The sequence below is a fragment of the Centropristis striata genome, chromosome 23, assembly GCF_030273125.1.
Source record: "Centropristis striata isolate RG_2023a ecotype Rhode Island chromosome 23, C.striata_1.0, whole genome shotgun sequence".
Lineage (NCBI taxonomy): Eukaryota > Metazoa > Chordata > Actinopteri > Perciformes > Serranidae > Centropristis > Centropristis striata.
Genome location: NC_081539.1, coordinates 21214160 through 21233308, shown reverse-complemented (window position 1 = coordinate 21233308; position 19149 = coordinate 21214160). Strand labels below are relative to the sequence as shown.

General features: G+C 39.9%; 1 protein-coding gene across 1 annotated transcript; it reads left to right on the top strand.

The window, feature by feature from the left end:
• The first annotated feature begins 752 nt into the window (after positions 1-752).
• mtmr6 (myotubularin related protein 6) lies at positions 753-14722 on the top strand. The gene is made up of 15 exons (XM_059327330.1): positions 753-950; positions 3738-3869; positions 6973-7135; positions 7237-7394; positions 8860-8988; positions 10004-10138; positions 10254-10386; positions 10507-10616; positions 10947-11072; positions 11173-11222; positions 11346-11439; positions 11550-11656; positions 12302-12436; positions 12547-12673; positions 14069-14722. Exons 1-15 carry the CDS (start codon positions 927-929, stop codon positions 14417-14419), a joined length of 1974 nt encoding a protein of 657 aa, XP_059183313.1. The 5' UTR covers positions 753-926; the 3' UTR covers positions 14420-14722.
• Positions 14723-19149: the final 4427 nt, after the last annotated feature.

Sequence of the window (19149 nt, the reverse complement as noted above, 5' to 3'; positions counted from 1 at the left end):
GGTGCCAACTCTTCTAGTTGCGGACGTTTACAAAACGTCCCGGTCTTGCTTTCAAAATAAAAGATGCCAAACTGCATGGGATCAGGCAGCGCTCATTTACAAAATACCACATGCACTCTGCTGTTTTACTCACACACTCTTTGTTTGTTTGGAATCTCCTGCATTATTATTTTTTATTCTAAATTACTAATTTATTCAGAATATTATTTATTGATTAATTTTTGTCGTTTTTCTCTCTCTGCTGTCTTTTATACTGCCACAAATAAACTATATCAGCTACATTTATACTGTAACATATCATGATTTACACTGCTTTATATTTTGTATCAAAATACATTTACAATAAGCTTATTGTTCATACCACTTAAATTGTATTGACATAAATTTCATGTGCATCGTAAATTTGTGTATTGACGTTAATGAATTTGCAGACAAAATGCAGAATAAACAAAGTGACAGGTTTGTAGAAATTGGTTTTAAACCCAGGTTGGGTTAAGCAACATCGGCATTGTTAGGCCTACTGTAGTCTATTATACTATCTGTTTTCCAGGCCTTTATTATTTTAATATATGTTGTGCATACAGTGTACATTTCACTAACGAGTAAAGTTATGACAAACAAACTAATTACCAATACATAAACAGAGAGTGGGATGCATTCTAGACCCATCTAATGTTGTCTAAATACCTACGTAAAGTCGTGCTTTTACTTCGAAAAGTGTGCTACGGGTGTGTTAACGTGATTGCCAGGATCTTTACGCGGATGGAGAAGTGAAATAATTGACAATAAACATATATCGTATGCCTCCGACAAAGTACATGCGTTTTGTGCAGCATTTTACGCCACCAAATTATCAATGATAAAGTTATTCCCGGAAGGCGTCGTGTGAAGCTTTGCAGTCGCTGACAGCTGTTCGACTCGGAGAAATGGAGCATATCCGAACGCCAAAGGTAGCTAACATTTCTAGCTAATTGCAAATGGATGGGATACAGTCAGCAGCTCGGCCTGTCTTGTTGGGATTTCTGTAATGCTTAAGTGTGGTTACGTCCATATATCGTTGTTTAGACTAAATGTGTGTGGCTCTAATAGCATGATGACTAGCAGGTGTCGCCAGCAGCTTGAAGTGCCAGACGTGACGAGCATCAATGAGCTGTTTGTTTTTCCCGTACAGCAGATAGCTGCTGGGCTGCCTCTTTGTAATGTTACTACCTGCACGCCCTTATATCGATTGAATTAAGATTACACTATCAATCCAGGTAATGCATCCGGCGTGATGGAACACCACAATGAGAAAACAAGCTACGTTCAGCACAATATCACATTTATGGACTCTTGTTAGTGTTTGAATGTGTTCACACCCAGGGTGATCACTGTAGGACTTGAAGTTTTTTGAATATAGTCTCACATTTTTATCATCTGGGCAGACACCCTAAACAAATAACCAATACAAACGAGCATTGGGAACAGTGGAATCCTTTTGGCTGACCAGGTCAATCACCTGGCCTCCAAATCATTTACTGAAGACAGCCAGACTGAAGGCAAAAGGCGTCCAGACAAGTACCTGGAGATTGCTGTAGTTCATGCTTTGCAGAGCATCATTAGAAAAGACACCAAGAGGTTGATTATGTCTGGGATATATTCTTCAAACTGTTAATGATTGCAAATTATTTGTGACCAGATATCAAATGACTATGTTTCTGTAGGGCTACACTGTTCACTGTCACACACTATGGAGGCACACAACTTCAAATTAGAGCTGAAAGTCAGACAGCTCTTTCCCCTTTTTTATTGCAAATTCTTTAAGTACAAAGGCAAGACAGCAAACAGATGTGTCACTGTCTAAATACTTGGAGATTGCACTGTTAATAGTTCTGGTGGCTTTTCCGTGACATTAATGACTCAAATGTATCCGACATAAGCCGCCGTAGCTCACAGTTTGAGACATGCCTTGGGCCCACACCTAATCTATTCTAGTATGTGTAATTGTGAGGGTGTGTATGTTGAAAGGTGAGCCTTCTCCATCACATTAGGAGGCAGTGTGGCCTAATTTTCCAGGCTCCACAAAAGACATACATTACACCAAAGTGCACACAATTCTTTGAGAACATAATTGAATAAGGGGTTTGCTGGGATTAGGTGGGTGTGATTGCATGCAGACAGGGTGTGGCCCAACTGTCTCAAGTCTTTTTAGTTGTTTGCTTGAATAAAACAGTCAAGGAGCTTTATTGCTTTCCAGAAAAGCAAATGTGTTTTCACTTGGTGTTGCAAAAGACTGCTGCTATGTATTGTCGTTAGGTTAGATTTTTCAAATCCACGTTTTGAGTATTTTTTTAATTTTAAGGTCACAATGCGATTTCATTTTTCGGTATAAACATTTTTTTCAGTACTGAAGGCTTAGACTATCAAGTCTTAATTTATAAAGATAGAAGAAGAAAGCCCTGACAACTGTGATTTACATTTTCAAATTCTTCTTTAAAAAGATTGCCTACATGCTATCAAGTGTGATATAACTCCCATATTTATTTTATGTACCCTACTATCACCATATGGTCAAATATAACAAAAAAATAAAATAATAATTGCAATAATAATAATAAAAGCTCATTTTGATCAATTTTTGATTTAGACACCCTTAATTGTTATGGGAGTATTTTGTTGGATTATATTGTTTTTAAGTTTTATTAACTCTGTGGTCAACCTGCTTCAAATAAAATACTTGTGAAAACAGTTTGACATTTTTGAGCTTTGTGGATAATGTATTGTTAGTTTGCATCAAATCCAAACATTCATCATCAACTTTCACTCATTCATTTACACACACCTGACTTCCAGTTTGTATGAGGAAGCCTGTCTATGATGGAGCTGCATCCTGCTGGTTGCTGGGAGACAGAGATAGGCTCAATTATTTCGTCATATCTCAGAACGACAGGAAAACGGAAACAAAAGAGGAGGATGTCTGAGTCAGACAGAGAGCCACTCACTTGATGAATCATGGATTTGGAGTGCTGTCGCTGCTAACTGTCAAATAGCCCGTTGGCCACAGGTCACAAGTAACAATCAGCTTGTTTTGTTGAGGTGTTTATTTACAATAAAGAGAACTCTTATTTTAATAGATTTCAGTGCTCTAAAGGGTGAGGAACTGTCATTGTTACAATCCTTATTTAATAGTTATGAATGCACATTCTGGCCATCAGATGTATCAAAACCTGCTCCTTATTATGGCTTCTGTTCCTTATCATTCTTCCTGTGTGAAAATGTGTGACTTAAGTAAATGTTTCACTGTGAGTAAGTGCACTGTTGGTGTTTATGTGCTCTAAAGAGTCAGGGTGCTCTACAAGGCTTCTCGTCAGCAGTATGAGAAAATATTCTGAAAAACTGGGTAAAGTAAAATTAGATAAATAAAACAGTTGACTTGAGGTGTTAGGGATTGGTTCATGCACATTAACATCACATTTTTCATTGTTCAGTTAGTACTGCAATTAGACTCTTTTTCTGTATCCAGGAATACGTTGTGGCTCTGACTGTAATTGAACAGGCATCTGAAAGGTAGGCCCAGGTGGTCGGGATTAGGTGGTGTGCCAGCTGGAGGCAGTGCCAAGTGCAGTTATTTGTGACAGGTGTCAATACTGGTAGCAAGATCCTGGCGTTCTTCCTCTCAGTATATCCTATACATACCTTTCAACACAGACTCATGACCTGCTCATTAATGTTGTAATTACTGGTTTGTGTGTTTGCAGGTGGAGCAGGTGCGACTGCTGGATCGCTTCAGCAACAAATTCACAAATGGCACCCTGTACCTCACAGCTACACATCTCATCTTTGTGGAGAGCAGCTCTAACAACTCAACATCTGCTGCACAGGAGATTTGGGTGAGTAGTGTTGGTGGTGGCTGCATTCTGTCTGTATGACAGGTGTCATTCACAGTCCCTCTGTTCAGCTAGTACATTAGACATGGATGTAACCACAGTAAATTCACCATTGGTTATTACAGTTAGGCTAACCATTCGGCTGTGGCTCAGTTGGGAGAGCGGTCACCCACCGATCGGACAGTTGGTGGTTCGATCCCTGACCATAGCAGCCTACGTGTCGAAGTATCCTTGAGCAAGATACTGAACACCAAGTTGCTCCAGATGCTGTGTTCATCGGTGTGAGATTTCCAATGGTGGCAGGTGGCACCGTTTAGGGTAGCCTCTGCCACCAGTATGAATGTGTGTGTGTGAACGGGTGAATGAGCCCAGTCTGTAGTGTAAAGCGCTTTGAGTGTTCGCAAAGCGGCTAGAAAAGTGCAGGTCCATTTACCATTTACCATGCATGAGTGATGTTAAGATGAGGAAGTTTCTCCTATTTCCCAAAATGATCACCTGCTTGTGCCAATTTGCCTAGAGTCTGGGTAATTGAGGAGGCTCATTTTACAATACGGATTTGCTTCGAGCCCAGGGGTCGGCAATTTTTACTAGCAATAGAGCCATTGTTGGCCAGAAAAAAGGGAAAAAATATCAGAATGGAGCCGTAAACCTTATTTTGGGCCTTACAATGAAGATAAAATGGTCTACTTAGTCTAAATTAGCCTACCAACCTTACTAATAGGTCATAATAAGCATTTATTAATATGATTTTGTCAGAATACAGTGAGGAGCCAAGTGCAAGAGGCTGGACACCAAAGAAATATCTCAGGAGATTTGGATCCCTCAAAAATAGACTAGAAGTTGGCAAAGTTTAGAGGTTAAGGTGGCAGGTTGTAGACATTCATAAGCTATGATTCACATTTTAGTTGACTAAAAGATTTGTAATGTCATCTATAGCTTTTACAATTGAAGTATAGAAATTGCTTTGGGCCTACACTAATGATAAATTAAAATTAAAATGTAAAGAAATAACCATTTCATTTCGTTTTGGGGTTTTGTCACAGCCACAGGGAGCCAGTGCAGATGGCCTGATGAAACGCATTTGGCTCCGGAGCCGCAGGTCGACTACCCCTGTCCTAGCCTATTAGTTGGGTTTTATTAGTCCGCAATATATAGTGTGGGCACTCCCACACTGGAAGGACTTATACGGTGTAGCAAAAACGTTACTGCGGCTGTCAGAGACCACCACAAGGAAGTCTGCAACCTGATAGAGTTTGTGCTTGTGTGGCAATGTGCTGGGCAAAAGGAAAAATATGCAAGCTTGTGTGTGGTAAGAGGAAGTAGGGTAGAGGTTTAAATTTCTCATAATATAGTAGCAAGGTATCCTGTTATGCTTCTGTGCATGCATATGAAGTGTGTGCGTGTTTTCTGCCTCTACCTGAAAGAAGATCAGTGAGAACTTTCTGATTTGTTGGTGATTTTCTTTCTTAATGTTACAGTGGCAACGCAGTTGCAGTTTGGGGGAAGAACTACTATAAGTCTTGTATCCTGTTATGTGATGGAGTGAAAATAGCACTCTCAGTATTTAGATTGTGCAAGGGGTAGCGTGGTTTAAAATGCTTTGCGCAGCAGATTGCGGGCCATGACCTTCTCACCACCATCCTTCCTGCTTCATGTGCTGAGAGAAGGAAATGTTTTCTTTCCTTCTCTGTTTTTGTTCTGTTGTAGCATGCAGTGTTGTCTCTTACTATACACTTTCAGTTTTTCTTGGTCCTGTGCATGTGTGTGTGTCTGTCTGTCTATATGTGTCAGCATTCTTTATGTATCTGCATTCATGGAGGCGATTTAGAATCAGTCTGTTGGTCAGAGAGAGTTTGTCACAATGTTATTTTGCCTTGTAAAATATTAAAACAGCGGATGAGGTACTGTCTGTCTCAGTGGCTGGTGAGATCAGCATTCACTCTGTGTTTGCGTGGGTGTGTCTGTGTTTTACTGGTCATTACCAATGCTGATGAATGTGCATCTTAATGATCTCCCATGGCGGAAGTCCCTGAGAAATTCAAACAGCCCTTAATGAATATGGTGATGTACTGCATTTGTCCTTCTTGCCCTCTGTACTTTATGGCATTAAGACAATGTATGTTTAAGTAGTTATGTGGAGCAAACTGCAAGATTTTTGCAAATGAAATCCTTGCACATCTTTCAATATTCCGAATTGTATTTATTGCTACTTCTAATATAACTGACAGACCTTTACTTGGCGTTTAACATGCTATAAGATTTTCTTTAGTAAGAGCATTTTTACAAAGATTCTGTTAACAAAGATTAAAAAACCTGCTGTCAGATTCTCTTCATTAGACCCACTGTAATGACTTGTGCAACAGGTGAACCAGTACCAGGATACTCTATATAATTGTGACTTTTTAAATAGTTAAAATTGACTACTTAATCTTGCTTATGAAGTCCTCTTAAAGCGATTATGAATTGTTTGAGCTCACTAGAGGGTAAGCTTTAAAGAGGGCTACTGGGGCTGCAGCAATAATCACATCGCCATAATAATGCTGTCACATGATGCACCCAGTGTATTTTTTTTCTTTCTCGAGTCAGTCTCCTGTTATTTCCTAACAAATTGCGTTTGAAATCAGAGCTGTCAGAAACACAGCCTCCGATTGGTCAACAGACTAAACCCAAGGTATCATGGGATTTCTAAAATGGATAGCTGACAACAACAACAACAACAACGCCTGTTTTCAAAACGGTTTTCACAAAAATTGATAAATAATCACAGAGGAAATTCAGAGTTAGATTTATACTTTATTTTCTCCAGAAGTCACTGTAGTTCAAGGCTGGATTACAAATTAACTGTAAGAAAAAAAATTCCTTACCCTTTGATATATGTGCTACACTTAGTATTCTCGACACACAGCGTTTTTAGTGTGGATAAATGAAGTTTCCCGGAGGTGAAGAAAGTAATGAAAACCACAAAGGGGTTAATTATTTTCAAAACACCTTTTGTTTCTTGGTTTCTTAGATATAGAATATTTTTGGAATTTCTTCATGTTTGTTATGTAGTGGATGTTGATATCTGTATCGTATTAACCATCAACTGTCTTTCTCTCCTCTACAGATTTTGCATCACCATATAGCATCAGTGGAGAAGCTCTCCCTGACCACTACAGGCTGTCCTCTGGTCATCCAGTGTCGCAACTTCAGGGTTGTCCATTTTGTGGTACAGAGAGAAAGAGACTGCCACGACATCTACAGCTCGCTGCTGCGTCTTCTACGGCCCGGTGGGTTTCAGTGAACCCCTCTCACATCTATGTTTTTATCCGTCCATATTTTTTTGTGTCATGTTCAGGCTCTTTTTCTAATTTCTCTCTCCTTTGTGCAGTAACCTATGAGGAGCTCTACGCTTTCTCCTACAACCCCAAACAGAACGACCAACAGAGAGAGGAGGGATGGCAAATCATCGACCTCGGGGCGGAGTTTGAGAGGATGGGTGTCCCCTGCGACCAATGGCAACTCACTGACGTCAACAGAGACTACAAGGTAGATGGTTGGCTGTATCTTATAAGCTGTGATTGAAGTGCAAAATTGAGAACACTTTTCTTTTGGAGGTAATTCCTTCTGGCACTTTTTTGTTACATCTGATGATCACAGGGTGTATTTATTTTTAATCGTGTTTTAATGATAAATTATGTAGTCTAAACATGTTTTGCTTTGTCACCATTAAAAATAATACACCACAGAGTTTTATCAGCTCCAGTAATCGATTCAATAGTCTAAAATGAATTCTCCGACTCAGACGTGTGGACTTCACGCTGACTCAAATTTGCGTACACGAGCTGAGAGCAGACGTGAGATCTGATCTTACCCTCCGCTCACGTCCAAATTGATAAATGCCGAGGCTTACGTAGAAATTATCTTAGGCCCACTTTACTCTCACTTTCTGACGTACGCTCGTTTGATAAATGAAGGCCATAGTCTCTACAGTTTCATGCAATGTCTTATGGAGATTCACAGCCAAGATGTGAAAAATCTAAGTTAGATCCAGGCTTTTATGACAGTTTACACCTTTTTGTATTAGCCTAACACCAACCTAAATCAGGACACCATACATAAACACCATAGATTACGTCACAGCGGTTGGCAACTGGAAGGATTTATAGTCCATCCACAGAAAGTGAAAAAAGAGTAAAAAAAATGCTCCAAAATGGAAGTCAGCAACCTCTCTGCCCAGTTAAAGCTGGACTTTGCTGACTGTTGTTGAACCTTGGCACTGTCTTTGTGCCATTAACACCGCCTGCTACAAAGACAAAAGAATCCAAGGAGTAGGCAGTTTGTTGATGTCACATGTTTACTGAGCAATAAAGTCACACATACGGTATTGTAGTATATTCTGACATTTAGTGTTACTTTATTGTGGTTTGTGCAAACATTGTCCAGGCTTGCCTAATCAAACACTAGGCAACTCTGTGTTGTAATAAGCTGGCTGTATTTCAGGGCGTGGTGGTAGTTTAGGGAGTCAGTTAACACAGTATATTGCAGAAACCAGTTAGACATTACCACATGTGATTAAGACATTATGCATATATGTCCAGGAGAGGGCACTAAGGATTGAATGTTGGCTTTAACTGTAGTATGACAGACAAGCAAAGCTTCAAGTTTGCAGGCGACATTTGGAGGGTTCCAAAAAGATAGAAACCTGAGCTTTTTGCTCACTTCTACCTTATTATTTGAAACTTTGGTCATGTTCAATATGACCATCTGTGTATATATATATATAGATATAGATATAGATATATATATGTATATGTATGTGTGTATATATATATATATATATATATATATATATATGACAGAAAGTAAATATTGGACTATGATTTGATTGGTTTTCTCATCAGCACCATGTCTCACTGCTCAGAGTAGGTAATACTAATACTGATGCTGACTTCCGATATGTTTTGAGTCTGCGTGTGTGTGATGTGTGTATGTTTTGTGCTTGGTTTTCCAGGTGTGTGAGACATATCCAAGGGATCTGTATGTTCCCATCACAGCCAGTAAGCCAATCATCGTGGGGAGTTCCAAGTTTAGAAGCAAAGGACGCTTTCCTGTACTCACATACTTCTACCAAGAAAAGAAGGTACTGTATACACCACTATAAACCATTTTACAGGGATGTAAAAAAGTATTTCCCACCAGATTTTTAAACAATTATTTTTATAAGTTTGGTTTAGTATTTTTGTATGTTGTAGAGGTTTGTAAATAGAATGTGAAAGATAAAAAAAGAATGCTGTTAAAGGTGAAGTAGAGTGTTGTTTTTTAAATAAAGTATTCTTCCATCACTTCATTCAATATAAAGCAGTAGTCCATAGCAGCTGCTGCAGTGTACTTGACTTAAAGGGACAAACAACATTGTTTAAATAAAGATTAATAATTATATTAAGGTCTTATTGGTAATAGAGTTAAGATATGTAAAGTTTTTTCCACAAGGTGGTGCTAGAGGAAAGGCCGTAGGATTCATGTAACTGAGAAGGGCGTATTCCCTGAGTTCTTTAAATGTGACTCACATGTACTTTAAATGATAGGAATTCAACACCTGGTCACACACACACACACACACACACATTTTCTAGTAAAACAAGTCTGATTAGAGAGCAGAAGTCTTTTCTCCCTCCTGTCCCGCATTCCGCAAGATTAACTTTCATGTTGACGTGGACAAACCTGACTCTCAACAATGATCTGGCAAAATGAAGTGTTTGCACTTTGCTTGCAATCAATGCGTTTTGGCACAGCGACTTCATCTGGGGTTTTAACAGAATGAGTACCACAAAATGGCTTCAATTATCCATTAAGGGTTGGAAAGCTGAAACATGATACTACGTTTTTTTTGTCCATAATCAAACTAAAAAGTGCAATGACTAATAAATTGCTATTTGAACTGGAACTTCTTGTCAGCTCGGTAAAGATGAAACTATTATTTTGTGAGGCTAATGGGAGCCGTAGTTGTTAAATTATAGACGAGTCAAAGAGGGAGGTAATGATAGCTGTAATATGGTCAAATGCTGTAGTTTTAGTTGATATTTCAGCTGCAGCTCTTTGTATTTTTTGTAAATGTCTGTAAATGTTCTGATCAGGTCCTGTGTTCACTCTGACAGGCAGCAGTGTGTCGATGCAGCCAGCCTCTCTCTGGGTTCAGTGCACGGTGCTTAGAGGATGAAAGCATGCTGCAGGCCATCAGCAAGGCCAATCACAACAGTCGATTTGTCTACGTCATGGATACTAGGCCAAAGGTAACAGATAAAAACTTTCTTCTGAAATGCCTTAAAAACACAACATAAAGCAATATGAAAAGCAGAGCGGCAGAACATGTGCAATTATTTTCTTTTGTTTTTTTCTGTCCTGCAGTTGAATGCGCTAGCTAATCGAGCAGCAGGTAAAGGCTACGAGAACGAGGACAACTACTCCAACATCCGCTTCCAGTTTGTTGGCATCGAAAACATCCATGTAATGAGGGCCAGCCTGCAGAAACTGCTAGAAGGTTAAACACATACAAAAATGTCACTTTTTGTAGATTATGAAGGACACTTTTATAATTTATCAGCAAGGAGTCAGTCAGTGGTTAATCTGAAATGAATTTGTGTGTGTTTGCGTCTCCCAGTGATCGGGACTCGCTCTCTTTCCATGAGTGACTACCTTGTTGGCCTAGAGAGTTGTGGCTGGCTGCGGCATATCAAGGCTGTTGTAGACGCAGCCATTTTTCTCACCAAGGTAAAATCTGCTTCCCTTTTTCTCTCTCCTGTGTTTATGACTTATGAACAAGTGAAAAAGGAGGTTTTTGAGGATCAGAGTTCCTCCAAATGTGAAAACAGTTTGAAAAAGTTTTGAGGCTCAAGTTCTTAATAGGATTAAATGCATTTGTGTTCTCTGATTAAAATACATTTCTAGCTAAAATAAATACAGTAACGCAGGAGAGAAAACAATGAAGATCACTTTAAGAAAACAGATCTTCATGTTTATTTTTTGTCCAGCAAAGACTGTGACTTACTTTTTTTTTTAACACCACAATCCTCTGCTGTCTGTCTTCACTCTTCACCCCAGGCAGTGACCGTGGAAGGAGCCAGTGTGTTGGTTCATTGTTCAGACGGATGGGACAGGACAGCTCAGGTCTGCTCACTGGGCTCGCTGCTTATGGACCCTTACTACCGCACCATTAAGGGCTTCATGGTACTAGCCACAAACACACACATACACACACATGTATACACACAGTTTAGCACTCATGAAAACTCTTAAAACATTCTTTTTCTTTACATCTGTCTACTAGGTACTGATAGAGAAAGACTGGATCTCCTTCGGCCATAAGTTTGCAGACAGGTGAGGTTTCAACTGGATCAAATAGTTTAGGCATTTACTTGTTGTTTTTTCACTATATTACTATATAAATATATATATATACGACATAGTTAGTTCTTAAAAAGTTATGTTTATCACCCTTAGGTGTGACCAGTTGGACGGGGATCCAAAGGAAGTGTCTCCTATCTTCACTCAGTTCCTGGAGTGTGTCTATCAGTTGACAGAGCAGTTCCCACAGGTGTGTGTGGGAGTGTGTGAGCTACTTGACAAGTATCATATTTACACAGACTAATGTGTCTTATATGCTGTGTGGTTAGTGTATTTATTTAATGATAACCCTCTCCGTAGGCATTTGAGTTCAGCGAGTGGTTCCTGCTGCAGATTCATGAACACGTCCACTCCTGTCAGTATGGAAACTTCCTCGGCAACAACCAGAGGCAGAGAGAGGACTTGCAGTGAGTCTGACACACACCATGCGTTTGTGACAACTCTCAATTGTATCCACCGGTGCCATTCTCTCCATTCTAACAGGATAGCATTTCTGTGTGTCAAAGCAATAGACAAACATTGATCGGCATATCCAGTAAGCACAGAAGTACCACCTCTAAAATAAATAATTGAACAAAGTCTGTTCAAATTATTATGAAGATAAACACAGTACATATGTAGGTTCATTAGGACTTCAAACACATATCATCATTTGCCAGTTGCTGGTGACGCGTGCCACAGAAAAAAACACTACTTTAATTCTCGGATACTTGTCCTGTGTGGAAACATCCTTGTGTGTATCTGGGTAAAAAAAAAAAAAAAAGTCACTGACGACTGATGCCTGGCAAACACACCATATTTCCAAGGAACACTGTCTAACAACATTCCCTACATTGATGTGCGTATTTTAAGCACGCCTAAGTATTAATGCAGCACAAGAAAGGGTATAGAGTGATAGTATAATACAAAGCATGGGCTAAAACTTGTTTTTCACAGAACACTTAAATACTTTTTTGTGTGAAAGCAAGCATAATGTTTGGTTGTGAAAACCTTAATAAACACCCCATTGGAGTGTGTTTAAATTTCTGTCTAACTGCTGTTTTGTTTTCCAGGCTGAGAGAGCGGACCCACTCGCTGTGGGCATTTCTAATGAGCGAAAAACAGAACTACTTGAATCCGTTCTACAGCCCGGCGTACTCTGAAGCACACCCTGTGCTGGAGCCTTCCACTCTGCCGTACCATTTCAAGTCAGTACAGCCCTTCTCGCCTCCCTGCTGCTGCTACATATTTAAAGTGCCGTACTCCAATTACCACCGGACTTCTCAAAGCATCTGACAGTGTGTTTCTTGTTTTCAAGGTTCTGGAGGAACATGTACCACCAGTTTGATCGGTCTATGCACCCACGTCAGTCCATCCTCAAAACCATTTTGACTCTGAGAGAGAACAGCCGCTCGACAGAGAGCACATTGCAAGCACTGGAAAATGTGAGTTAGCATGTGAATTCTCTTTATAGAGCCCATATGCAGGGCTTGAAGACCTCCGGCACGGTGCCGGAAATCCGGCTCGGGATTTTTTTGGGTGTTTTTTTTTTTTTTTTTTAATCATGTTTTAAAAAAAAAAAAAACCTAGTTAGATCTGGGTATGACCGGGGAGGGCAGCATTACGGTGGATAGCGTACAGCCTGCCGGAGAAGAAGAAGGCGGCTCATCGCCGAGCGTGCTTGAGACCCACGTCATTACTATTTCTCAAGAAAGTGACTGGAGACTAATCCAGCGACTCCTTCTTACTCTCTTTTTAACGACCCACTAACGAGCCGGAGGCCGGCTCGTTAAGAAGAGCGGCGCCGTTAGCGGCAGTTAGCTCTGTAGCAGTCAAGTGTGTATGTGCTGCTGCTGCAGGAGAAACAGCGATCTGTTTGTTTACAACAAGCACCGGACACTCTGTGCGCAGTTAGCGAGTACCGTTAATTCACGATCACTATGTTTATGATCAGCGGACACTGTGCATAACAATTAGCCATGCTGCTTTGTTTATGATCGACCGGCCCCCTTCATGCCTCAGACAAAATAGATGCATTTTACTTAAAAATGTACAAATTTTCTCCCGGGGGGGCATGCCCCCGGACCCCCCCTAGATGGTTTGGTTCGATACTTTTAATTGTCAGTACCATATCATTAATTCCTCTGATCTGGATCTCCTTTTAAGTTAATGCTAATATTTCATCATACATGATGCCCCCCCCCCATGCATCAAAAAATTTCAGGCACACGATTTTTTTCTGCTTCAAGCCCTGCATATGTGTGCACTGAAGATTCACTCACATCAATGTTTTTCTTAGACATTCAGTTTAGATTATGCTGTTGTCTTTCTTGAAATCATTTCCCCAAATTCTTCGGAAGCCATGGTTCCAATTATGTTTTTTTCAATTCTATTATCCCGAGATCATGAGTTAATTATTTTGTGTGGATAACTAAGTTGTTTTTCACATGACATTGGGGAAACAAAAATGATAGAAAAACAGAGCAGCATTATGATGAATATTGTTGTCTTGAGATGAAATAATTGCAACCGGCTGCTCTCAGTTACTGTACATTACTTTGCCAAAGCATTTTTAGTGGGTGCGGATCAAATCCAACCTGCATTACCATCTCAGAAAATGACAACCAAAATGTGAAAAGTGAAGCTGCATCTATATGGCGTCGTTTTCCAAAGTGCTCTGCAACTGTCTGTCTTTGATTCACACACACTGACATATCATCAGGAGCAAAGTGAAGTGGCTGGGGATTGAACCACCAACCTAGTGATTTCTGCTCTACATAATTGACACTTCCAATTAAAAACGTCTCTCTCCGCATTCTCTTGTCTCTGTTTCTGTCCAGCGGCTCCACCAGCTCGGTGTGACTCCCGTAGTGACCTCTGACCCCCCTGCACCCCCTCCCACCAGAGATCAGCGATCCAACGCCCTCCCGCCCCGTCCCGATTCCCTCATTCTGGGGGCGCCCATCAACCACAAAGAAGTACAGCGGCAGGACGACGACGACGAGCAGGAGGAGGTGGGCGAGGAGGCCACGGAGAGTGCCGACACGGAGCGGACAGTGGAGGGCAGCAGCGGCACCGAGAGCAGGAAGCAAAGCTACGGAGAGCTGGAAGGGACATACAACAGCGAGTTGGCCAAAGAGGAGCCAGCTGTTGTCAGCCTGGAGTTTGGAGTGGCACGCATGACCTGCTGAGACCAAACAGGGGGATTGTGGGATACTGAGGGACAGACGCGACTGAGTGAGAGGGTTTACTGAGAGTGTGTGCGTGTCAAGGGGAAGCTGTCGTTCTGTATGTGATAATGTGCTGATTACGCAATGGTCCTGAATGGGCCGAGTGAATGAAGTTGTATGTGTGTATAGTCTAAATCTCAATGGAAAGCATCATTATTATGTCATATACTGCACCTATAGAAAAAAAGCTTGTTTTTTTATGAATGTTGAAAAGCACTATAGAGAATTAATGAACAGAATAAGAGAATAAATTCATCCAAGTAATAGTGACTCTTCTAGTTTGTTCAGCTTTTTATGTAATCCATCTTTAACGTATGGCCTTTATATTTCCAACAACTAATCCTATTTCGCCACATGAAAACAGAATAATCACCGTTTTTGGCAACAGCAATATTTCATCTCATGCAAAGGCTTATCTGAATGTTTGTGAGCTGAGCTGATTTTGCTCTGCTGTGTCAGATTGAAAAAAATGAAACATCAAATTGTACATCAGTCAAGATAAAATAGCACTGGAAATTACACTCACAGTACACTACACAGAATTTGGCTTCACTACTACTGCAGTTTAGATTTTTCAGACCCTGAAAAGGTTCAGCTGTTAACTGTCGCCCTCATTGATCATTTAATCCTATTATACATCTCTCAATGATTCAATAATCTGACTTACTAAGGAGCATTGATCCCAAATCCTATTGGTCATCCCCGCTTGCCATTAGTGACTGATTGTTTATGACAGCTGACCCCGATCACGGGTCACTGTCACCGATACAATGGGACAAGGTGTAAGGTCAATGAGTGTCTGGACACTAGTGGAGGAAGAAGTACCATACTCGAATCCTTTACTAAAGTAAAAGTAGAAATTCCACTAGAATGTTACTTTAGTAAATGTATAAAAGTTTCAGCAAAATGTACCTAAAATATCAAAAGTAAAATTATTCACTATGCAAAATGGTTCATTCAAAGAGTTTCGTTATGATACAATATTAGATAACTCCGTTTTACAGTACTTCAGTAAATTATTTAGTTAAATTCCACCATGCTGGACTCTTCTGTCAGATTTTCGAGAAATATAATTTATTATTTTTCTCCAAGTTTAACAAAAATGCAACACTATATTTACATCAGCCTGTGCTTGGACATACATTATGGTAGGTGCTCATACTGTGTTGAAACACTTCATAAATATTATTTCAGGAAATGGTAAAACAGGATCTATAGGATTAAGGTAAAAACCATCAGTTTCTTGTATTTGTCGTCACACCTTGGAGCAGGGCATTTTTACACACCCTTGTTTAACTGGGTTAGGCTTACTGCCCTGGGGATGTGTCATGTTAATTTAGGCCTGAAGTTCACATTTATTTTCGAGCCAGACTGTGTGTTTTGGCTCAGCTTTTATTTTAAAAAAACATAATAATTCTGCGTTAATTCTAGGCCAAGGTTGTAACTCTGCTTCACATCGGGGCTCAGAAAGGATTTGGCCTTCATTGGATTTGATTTTCTGGACAAGCAAACATTTTCAGATCTGATTGCTGCAGAAAGATGAGATGGACATGTACAGAGTGAATTTGCAATGTGTGTGGAAATCTATGTATATTTTATCTGTGCAGTGCTTTGCATGGCACTTAAGGAAACAAAGCATAACTTCTCAACACCAGAGTAGCACTGTACATTCTGCTGTGTTTTATCCGGCTCTGCATCTAAATACTTTATGGAATTTGTGCTTGCAGGACTGGCAGTGAACTACTTCCTCCTGAAACACCACTCTCTTTAGCATCCTCACATACTGCAGGAATAAATGGAGTTTTGTGCTTACACGCATTGAAACAGCAATCAGACAAAGTGACCATTGGCCTCAGACAAATCAATGTCTGTAAGCAGCTACAACAACTTGCAATAAAGAAAGACTGGCAGTGCAGCGTGATGTCTATACCCCCTGTGTCAGCTCTCTCCAAAGCTCTATACTCTTTATATTTAGAGGCAGTGGGCCCCTGGGCATAGAAGCCCCCCCACCAATCAGATATAGGAGAAACACACAAGACTTTATGACTTTGGGTGTCGTTTTTGCCACTTTTTGTAGCCATCCTTCATCATTTTGTAGTCATTTTGAGCCTCTTTGTATTTGCTTCTTGTCTTATTGTGATTTCCCCCCGCATTTTCATGGTCATTTTGAGTCTTTTTAGCTGTTTTGTATCTATTTGTAACCAATTTAGTCTCTTTGTAGTTGATTTATTTAATTATTTATATATTTGGGTGGTCATTTTGAGTGCCTTCCTGGTTGGTATGTGTGTATTTGAGTGATATTTTTTAGGTGAAGGCCAGGTTCAGTAAGCAATCAATGCTTATAGGAAAAAGACCAAAATTGAAACAGAGTAAACAAACATGAAGAATTAGGTTTTTAACAAGCTTAAATTAATCTTTTACATCTCTCATGTTCTCTCACAAAGTTTCTCGAACCTTTTTTTTTGTTTGACCTGAAGAACATGTTTAAGGTAATGGGGCATTTATATGCATTACTGTGATTAATTTTGCGTGCAATAGAGGCTTTTTATGCCTTATGTTTAATCACAAACAAGTTCTAGCTCATAGTGTTGAGCTTATTTATGAATAGAGTTGCTAAAATAAAGTAGGTGTTATTTCTATGATGATAATAATACATTCATTCAAGTTGCAACATAAGTTTGCAACACTGTAGCTGCTAAGTGACACAAATCTCTTATTGGAATGTTGACAAAGCAGTAAATCAAGTTAATCCTCCTCTAACATTGTGTCACTACTCTCTCTGTTGGAGAGGTCTTCCTGTAGCCTACTTGTGCATGTTACCTCCCATTAAACATTGACGAGTCTCTTTGACGCTGCTGGGGGCTCTCCCAGGGCTGTGAATCATTCAGATGAGTACTGCACGCCATGCTGGAACAGCACTCCCTACAACATGAGTGAATACTGTACTTACACTCAACATAAACGCCAGTCTGGGTAAAATGTATATATCCTAGACAGCTCACATACATGCATACTGTATACATGCACATACTATATGTGGATGGTGCACAGGCAGGTTGTATGTGTCTGTAGTGTAAAATGGGTTTGGGTGTCTCTCTCTCTCTTCCTCTTACAAAGACTTTAATGTCAACAGCATTTTAATGATCAGTAATTAGCAACTGCTCTGTTTACTCACTTGTGTAATTCATTACTTCCTTACATCACATGACACATAAGTCTTAACAGTTATAAAATATAGTCATGTCACATTAGTGTGGAGTGTTCACATAGAGAGAGCCTAGACTGTTTTCATGGCAGGAATTTGGACAGTCAGAAAAAGCGGAGGTGTAGCTAATAAGATCAATGATGTTCCATTTCCATGTCCTTGTGAGCCATGCTGATGAGCCAGCACACATAAAACCAGGACTCAGGAACTGGAACAGGGCCATCACTAGTATTATCAATAAAATATGCTTTTTATGCTCTGATGAGCCAAAAAAGGATAAATAATGTGCAGAATGATTTGATGCTGCACAAATTGAATTAAATGAGTAAATACTGCAAATTATTCTGATTACTGCGTTATTTATCTGTATTCACAGCCCTCTCAATGTAAAAGTGTTCGGGGAGTCTGTGCTTAGAAGGCTTAATAACAGTTTGTACCACTCCCTGTTGATTAGTAAAGTAACAAAAGAGCACGGGGGTAATCCTGGGGGGTTTAATGCTTTACACACACACACACACACACAAACACACACGTAAACATACACACACACACACACACACACACACACACAAACACACACGTACACACACTATAGCTTAGTTACCCAGTTTAATCCAGAGCTGGAAGACCCTCTGTCCTGAAACAACCTGACTAACAGGACCCCTACTGATGATGATGAGGATGATGATGATGATGATGATGTGTGTGTGTGTGTGTGTGTGTGTGTGTGTGTGTGTGTGTGTGTGTGTGTGTGTGTGTGTGTGTGTGTGTGTGTGATCTGAACAGGTTGGGTGTGTGTTTGTAGTAGCTACTCCTGTGCTTTATATGCATTATTAATCTCTTACCATTCTGTATACTTTTGTATTGTACGATACACATCGTAGCACTGGTACAACACTACAACTCAAATGTGGATATCTTTTTCATTATCTTATTTCCATCTTAAGTCGTACATGTGATTGTTGAGACACATATTTACCAATGGCATGATCTCATGATAGTCAGATAATCAACGTTGGATGATAAGGACGCAGGCTTTAATAAATCAAGATAATTACATCATGATGTGGAGACAATGGAATACTTTACAGACTTTACAGGAAGAGCAGTTTTTCTGCTGCAGTGAGGAAATGATTTGCATCTCTGGAACATTTTTGCCTAGGATGTGCACTTATTTAAATGGGACAGGATGACATGTACAAACAGGCAGGTTACAAAGGGTTGTTTCAAGTTTTCAAATCAGACATTCAAATGTTCTACATTCAGGATCTTATCACAACATATTCAAACATCCATCAGTCCATCTTTGCATGCATTCCCTCTGCCATACACAAGTACACAACCATGCTCTTTTAAAAGTACATCAATATTTGCATTCTCAGGCTCTTCACCAGTACAGCATGTAGAGTTAAAAGCATTTTCAGCAGCCACGTGCAGGCAAAGTGCAAAGGATTCACACACTATGCATGCACACTCAGACAAGCCA

Excerpts from the sequence above, each read along its gene's own strand:
- mtmr6 (XM_059327330.1), top strand. The coding sequence starts at position 927 with ATGGAGCATATCCGAACGCCAAAG. Across the intron at positions 11,657-12,301 it reads AGGCAGAGAGAGGACTTGCA|GCTGAGAGAGCGGACCCACT; the intron begins GTGAGTCTGACA and ends TTTGTTTTCCAG. Across the intron at positions 12,674-14,068 it reads CATTGCAAGCACTGGAAAAT|CGGCTCCACCAGCTCGGTGT; the intron begins GTGAGTTAGCAT and ends GTTTCTGTCCAG.